A 7,896-nucleotide genomic window follows, 5' to 3' on the forward strand; every position below is an offset into this window, starting at 1 on the left:
CAAGTCCAACCCATATAGGTCCACGCATCATCTCATTCTTAGGGATACTGGTATCCCTGGATATTACGGTCCCTCAAGAAATTGTCCAAACGTTTCTTGAACAAATCTACACTCTTGGCTGAAATCACTGCCGATGGCAGTGAGGACCAGACCTTAAAATTTTTTCTCCACCAACTTTAGGTGGTGGCCTCTAGTCTTTGTAATGGAGTTAATCTCAAACAGTTTGTTGCCAATGTTGCTGTCACCATTGAACATCTTGTACATGAACATCATATACCCCCTTAATCTCCTTAATTCCAGAGTAAACATGTTTAAGGTCAGAAGCCTTGTCTCATAGCTCTGGTCCTCCATTCCCCTAATTAGTTTGGTTGCCCTCCGCTGGACTCTCTCCAGTTCAAGGACATCCCTTCTCAGTACCGGCGACCAAAACTGGACCGCGTACTCCAGATGTGGCCGAACCAACGATCTATATAGAGGCACAATTATAGACTTGTCCCTGCAATACATCCCCTTCTTAATACAGGACAAGACCCTGCTAGCTTTGTTTACCGCAGCTTGGCACTGCAAGCTACCATTCAGTTTGTGGTCTACAATGACCCCCAAATCTTTTTCTATTTCTGACTTCCCCAGCGGCATACCCATGATTGTATAGCCTATTTGTTTATTGTTATGTCCAAAGTGCATTACTTTGCATTTATCAACACTAAACCTCATCTGCCTTAGTATTGCCCACTCCCCTATTTTATCCAGTTCCTCCTGCAATGTTATATTGTCACGATCCGTTTCTTGTACCCTCCCTATTTTTGTATCGTCTGCAAACACGGAAACATGGCTATTTATTCCCTCCCCGATATCATTAATGATTAGGTTGAACAATATGGGACCCAGCACAGATCCTTGAGGCACACCGCTCATTACACTAGCCCAGTCTGAAAAGGTGCCATTTACAGATACTCTCTGGACACGTTCCCGTAGCCAGTTCTCTATCCACGTACACACCACCTCATCTATGCCCATAGCTCTCAGCTTGTGAAGTAAGCGCTTGTGTGGTACCGTATCAAATGCCTTTGAGAAATCCAGATATACCACATCCACCGTCCTCCCTCCATCCATATCTCTACTTACCCCCTCATAAAAAGTTAGCAAGTTAGTCAGGCAGGAACGGTCTTTCCTGAACCCATGCTGATTGTCATTAACTACCCTCAGGAAGATAATTATTTTCTTTCTTTTATGGTCCTAACCAGGTTAGAATATTGTGGCAATGTTTTAAAAAATGTATAGACCCCATTTACACTTGCAGATGAGACCGGATTTCTGATTCTCACAAATTCTTCCATACGCCTCATGCAATCAGCTGTGGGCAGGAGATTCTGTACATTACAATGACAGCTGCCACTCCCCACAGGTGTTCCCAGGCCATTCACATGTAGTTGCACATGTGAGAGTGTTTGTGCCCAGGGGCGATTGTCCGCAGCTAATCGCAGCATGTGTGATTACATGCAAATGACCTGCAAACACCTGCGAGCAGTGGCAGCTGTCATTGTATTGTAAAGCAACTTAGCCAATCGCATGAGTCTCGTGGAGAAATTTGTGAGACTCAGCAATCCGGTCCCAAGTATGAATGGGGCCACAACAGATATACTATCAGGGCTATTCATAAAAGGGTGAAGAGTTTGGAGAAGACAGGATATGTGAACAATCTAGAACACCATAGCTGAACTGTAAAGTGAGTTGAATTGGAGAACTTTTCCAAATCAGCTATGGTGTTGTAGATTGTTCACTTCTCCTGCCTTCTCCAAACTCTTCACCCTTTTGTGAATAGTTCTGTATATTTCTAATCACGGCAGCATTCCTACTGAGCCAAATGGTAAAGCTAGCTGTGGTGCATGTATGTCAGCTTTATTCCTTAATATTGCTGGCGTAAAAGCAACTTCTGGGTGACTGTACAATAATGAACTTCAAGAGTAACAAGGTTTGGATGTTCACACCTCTAGAAGTCTGTGAATCAACCTGCTAACATCTACCTAAAACTAGACATTCAAGTTTGGAAGGACTTAAAGCAGAACTCCAGGCACAGAGTTTTTGAGTCATATATGTAGCGGGGAAATAGTTACCTCTGCTAATATTTATGCCATGTTCAGATCACTTCTGTGTAGTGAAAAATTCATACTTTCCTTCATGCCGGATAGTAAAGTATTCCTGTACTTCCGGCCAGCTGCAACTAAAAAAATATGGCTCTCATACAGGTTCTCATACAGGCATACAGGCCCTCATACAGGCAACCCCCCTCCCTTCCCGCATCCATTTGGAGAGAGCATTGTATTCTATGAATTGTTCACAAAACCATTAACTAAGCTCATATGTCTCTAAATATCACCAAGTCATAAGAACAGCATGATAACGATCCAATTTTCCCTGCGTGTTTAAAGCACATAAAGTCACTCGTATTTCTCCAATATAACTTTACTTCCTTTTAGCTATAACAGGTCTCTCGCAAACACTATTACCTATCCATTTTGTCTTCCCCAAACACAGCATGAAGCCTGCAGGTTTCCATAACAACAGCACATAGCTCTCATCTCCACTTTTAATGATAGACAGGTGCCAGCATCACTGGATAATAAACAGGGAAAAATTAGAGTTAAAGGCTCTAATATTGGCAGTTTCTTAATCACCATAATGAGCCACAGTTACAGTTTAAAAGGTGGTACTGTGCCATAGGATATGAAGCAACTAAGTGATCACAGCAGGGCTGTTTTATCACCCGATCCATCTGTCAAAGGAAGATGTTATACACCTCTGTGTGTTTAACCATGTTTGCAGGCTGGGTGTTCCTGTGAATTGACATAATCCATTTTCCACTTATGTCTGAACATTTTTTATTTTGAAACATTTATTCAGGATCTTTATACTCTGTGATAGTCACAAAGGATGACAAGTTACATTTTAATGGGTAAATCCACCTAAAAGTGATATTTTAGTGACAGGTAGAACCTGACTTTTTAATGTATTGGATACTCTTACAGTGAGATTTCCCTGCCGTGATTCTGAACTATGTTCCTGTTCAACTTGGAGTTTTGGGTGCTGCCACCCACCTTTATGCCTTCAGCTTATACTGTTACATTGTAATAATAAAACCACTGTGCTATGTGAATGTATAATAAGCTGCTGTGCCGAAAACACTATTCTCAATATCGTGAATCAAGTGAGCACTTTTCTATCTCCCTGAGGTATCGGTGACCAATTTCAATAAGAGGAAACCAGGAAGCTACACGACGCATATATTGCTACATAGGATCATAGAAGATCTGATAGAGGCGATTTGTGAAAATTCCTAATCGGCAACCTGGACGGCTACACCATGGATGAAAGAGAGGAGTAATTAAGCAATCTTTGGTCAGCCCATAAAAAGGTGACCACAAACAGCAGGTGAGTGCACATTTCAGACGTTTCATATCACAAAATCAAGATGAAGAGCAAGGAGATTGCCATATAATACTGACCACTAGGATAGATTGGAAACCATCACTATGAGGGTTATTCACAAAGCTAGCCGAAGGATCAAAAGTAATCTTTTGTAAAGTATAGCTTTATTTTAGCAGTGTCCCATACATAAGTGATGACCATGGAAACATAATGCTTATATTGGAATACAGAACATATGCAGTTTTCTCTTGTGTATACACAGGTGCCCCATGACTAATCATAGAAAGTCTCAATGATTACATCAACAAGGACCTGTCTACAGGTCACCCTGAGAGGTGACATAATTATTGTAGAGCATATGTGTGGCCAGCTCCAGGCTCATCTTTTGAAGCCACTGGAGTTTTGTCACTGTGCCAGCTGTCTGGGGAACAGGAAATGAGGTAGGTAATTCACCTTATTTATCATCCCCTAGACAAAACAAGCAGTTAACCCATGCAGGGCAGAGTAGCAGCCACTGCAAGGGCAGCTTTGTTTCTACCTAGAATTGAAATTGAAAAAGAAGTAAACAAACATTACAGAGGATAAAACTTAAAGACACATTTCAAAAGTTGCCAATTCTGCAATTGAACCAACTAACTCCATACATAAACTACTACAAGTGTGCTATTTACCATTGTAATTTTTAATTTCTGTCAAAATCCAGAGATAGGAACCACCTACATATAATCCTGGCTAGGATCTTATTCAGGCTAATCACAGTGATTTGAAGACTGGAATTGTATTCATACATAAGGAACAACCATGTGAAAACTCAGTGCAACTTTCTCAGCCATTATTTTTTCCATTAATGCTTTCTAAAAACCATAGACACTAAGGTGGCTCCAATTTCTGGCATTGTTTTTCCTTACATCTATCTTAGCCCCTACTGTTCATAATAATAAAACCACAAACCTGACCCTACAGTAGGTACTATTATCCCTCTACAGAGGTCCAATGAAAATGACAAAAAAAAATGTAACCATAGCAACTGATTCAGGTGACTAAGAGCCACAAAGAAAGAATTAAAAGGAAAAAAATTGTGCCGAAAGTTGTTTTTTCTGTTTATCTTTTCTTGTGCTGCAGTTTATGACAGTAATAATAGCTTCCTCAGAGAATCATTGTAGGCAAGCACACAGCACAACAGAGCTGTTATCACATAGATAATAGACATTTAGAACTTGGCAATATTACTTACTCATTATTGCACAACGCACATATGGAGAAAGAAGTATCTGTTTGAAAATATAACTGGACCTTTACCTTTTTCTGACCAAACAAATGGATAAATGGCTCTAAACAGGGATAAAGCAAATGATTTTGGAAACATATTCACCATAAGAAGTCTCAGCTGACATTTCCTTGTGGAAATGAGCTGTATGCTCCTTACGTAAACTGTCTTTAAAATGATAAACCACTGGCTCCCCACTATGTTTTAGTCAATTCAAAGCAGCCACAAAGGCCATTCATTGCACAGAGACATTTTCCATGCCAAATTTATCATGTGCAGTGGACTGACATATGTGCCAATACAAGGCATTAGCACAAATATGTCATTTTATTGACATTATCAATTGAATATATTTATTCCAGACTGTCTACTGTACATACCTGTGGGAAAGCACATCTCCTTGTTGCCTTCAAGGAAGATTTAATTCTGAAAGGTGGCTGTAATAAACGTCCTAGTCCTGTGTCTCTTTGATACCTCTGGTTTTCTATATTTGATGAACAGTAAGGAATGCAGTAGATGTTTTTGCAAATGTATTGCTTGCATTACAAACCTGTAAGCAAGGAAAGATGTTTCTTTATGATCTGTTCCCTATCAAAAGGAAATGGGTGGACTAGTACACTACAGTTTTGCATGAATTAAACAAACTTAAGCCCAGAGGAAGTCGGCAATCCTCTGTGTATGCATTTCAAAGCATTGTCTTCAATTTTCACTAAAGTGTACATTTAAAGTAGATGTAAACCCCAAATGGATGACATTTCGTTTGCAAAAACACTGTTGTGTATGATTAACAATGCCATTTAGTACTATAGGGTGGATTCACTAAAGGCAGCCTTGACCTTAGCTTAGTGAATGTTATGAAAATTCACTTTGCACGGAAAATTTTTAAAAAACAGTAATTTTTTCTTGCATATAATTGAATGATGGAAGTAAGCTTTACTTCGTTCACTAACCTAAGGGAAAATTCCCTTGTAAAGTGAACAATCTATTTGCCTTTAGTAAATCAACCCCAGTGTATCAAACATTTGCCATGTTTTTTTCCTATGTTTTCATCAATTTTTTCTTGTCCTTGTTACTGATCTCCTCCAGCTTTTTTTATCCACTCCATGTCTATATGCACACACTCAAGCAGCAGCTGCAAATATTTGGTGTGGACTGGCTTCCTGTCTCCAAAATGTGTGTCGGCACAGTCTCTTGTTGTCTCCAACAGGAACACAAGTGACAGGGAAGAACAATTGAAACAGTAAATATAATTTGTACATGTGTTGGTACCTAATCAATAAAGAAGACTTCAAATAGACAATGTTGGTACCTACAACAAATGATAAAACTATATTTCTACAAAATGGCAAGAGATTAGGTTAATTGCAGTAGGAAAATAGAAAATTACCTCTGGTATCTTGACTCTTCCTTCCTGGAAAGAACATGTCTGTGGATCATGGGTACACACGTGTCTGTATTTACACCAGTGACATTGATATGGACTCTCAACACAAGAGAGGCACCTATAACCGAAGAAGGATATACATTTTATAGCTTTTACTTTATTCTTTACGTGCATGTTAACAATAATGTCAATTTAGTTTTCTGATATAAAATTATAAAATTTAAAAAATTATAAAATATATAAAATTAAATAGATTTTTTTTCTGATTTATCCGTAGTTATTGTGGTTTTAAGTAGGCTAAGGGTATTTTGGACTCCTACACTAAGATATCAATTTATTAATTTGTGGTGGTATTATTTTAATTCAGTACAGGACTTATAATTTGCTACATTTGTACAGAATCCATTTCTAAAAATGTAAAAGATATTTTAAAACACTGCTTTATCTGGCTTACACTGTGTCAGAGTCATAATGGTTAAGTATGCAAAGATATGGTTTATATTTTAGGTGTTATTCCATGCCCAATCCGCTGTATAAAGCACACCTATACTGTATTATCAAACATTAAAACTTTGTGAGTTTATTTGTTTTAAAATTTCTGCAATGTATGTTTAACAGAGTAGAAAACCAAAAAAATTACTTTGGTGAAACAAAACTTTCTGTGAAATTATTGTTAAATTTACAGTTCTTTAATAAACAAACTAAAGACAACTACTGTAATGAGAAATTTTGATTTCAAATATAAGCTACAGGTTACCTTTAATGCCTGCCCCTGCAGCCACTTATACTTCTCTTTCCTTCCACCAGCTCCATTTACATGTGGAAGCAAAGAGATGAAGCCAGGTAAGCTCCAAGTCATGACCTGAGCTTATACAGGTTGTAATTTTTGCCCCATTCCTATGTGTCAGTACTGGGTGTCTGAGAGGGCCAGTCACCAAGCACCAGCAGTATCACATACAAGGAAGAGCAGTGAGTCACATATTACCCATTCACATGACAATTTTCCTTGTCAGTGACTTAGTTATTTATAGCACACAACAGGGACACTCCTTCATCAGCCAGTGTACTGGGCATGTCGGTAAGACATTCTAGTTCTGTCAGACACAAAGTAGGTTTTGGGAGGAGACCAGGGTGCTCTGGCACCCTGGGGTGCCTTCTGGTTTCCTTAGGGGTGCCACAATTTTACCAGCACCATGGAAACCAAAGACAATAATCCAGGGACGGTAGAATCCATTCAGAAAAGGGTGGTACTGGCCTCCTCTGCCTCTCAACTTCTGTCATGTTGCCAGAGCTGCAGCTCCTGATATGAAGGAATGTGAAGAGAAAGCTTCTGATTATGAAAAGGGGGATGTGAAAGAGTGGGACTCTGATGTCAAAGGAGGGGGATTATGATGTAAAGGAGGGCTCTAATGTGAAAGGGGGGTGTTTTGGTGTGTAGAGGGCTCCTTATTTAAAGGGGGAACTCTGATTTAATGCACTCTTTTTATATGTTTTTGCGTGGGGTATCCCCTTACAATGGTATGGGTTTTTGAGGGGCCACACATCATTTATGTTTTTGAAATTTAAGACGGGTGCCTCAACATTTTGTATACTTTTCAAGGGTGCCATTACAGAAAAAAGGTTGAGAAAGGCTGATTTAAACTACCAAGAGGGGAGGCTTAAATCACAAGCATGAATAACTCTTGTGTAAACATGTCTTGTGTCAGCTAGCTCATATAAGGTTCATGGAATTACCACAAATTCAGTTGTCTGTTTTCAATATTTAACATCACACTAACCACTAATTAAGAATCCTCAATATAAACTATAACAACTGATA

The 7,896-nt window shown here is 39.0% G+C and overlaps 1 protein-coding gene across 1 annotated transcript in view; it reads right to left on the bottom strand.

The window, feature by feature from the left end:
* Positions 1-7,896, bottom strand: part of PLXNA4 (plexin A4) — a 580,559-nt gene that overhangs the window by 174,656 nt on the left and 398,007 nt on the right. Inside the window, exon 8 of the mRNA XM_018566064.1 lies at positions 6,081-6,195. Within this exon, the coding sequence (XP_018421566.1) occupies positions 6,081-6,195 (115 nt within the window). The remainder of the gene's footprint in view (positions 1-6,080; positions 6,196-7,896) is intronic.

The sequence above is a fragment of the Nanorana parkeri genome, unplaced genomic scaffold, assembly GCF_000935625.1.
Source record: "Nanorana parkeri isolate BGI_ZX_2015 unplaced genomic scaffold, ASM93562v1 scaffold26, whole genome shotgun sequence".
NCBI lineage: Eukaryota > Metazoa > Chordata > Amphibia > Anura > Dicroglossidae > Nanorana > Nanorana parkeri.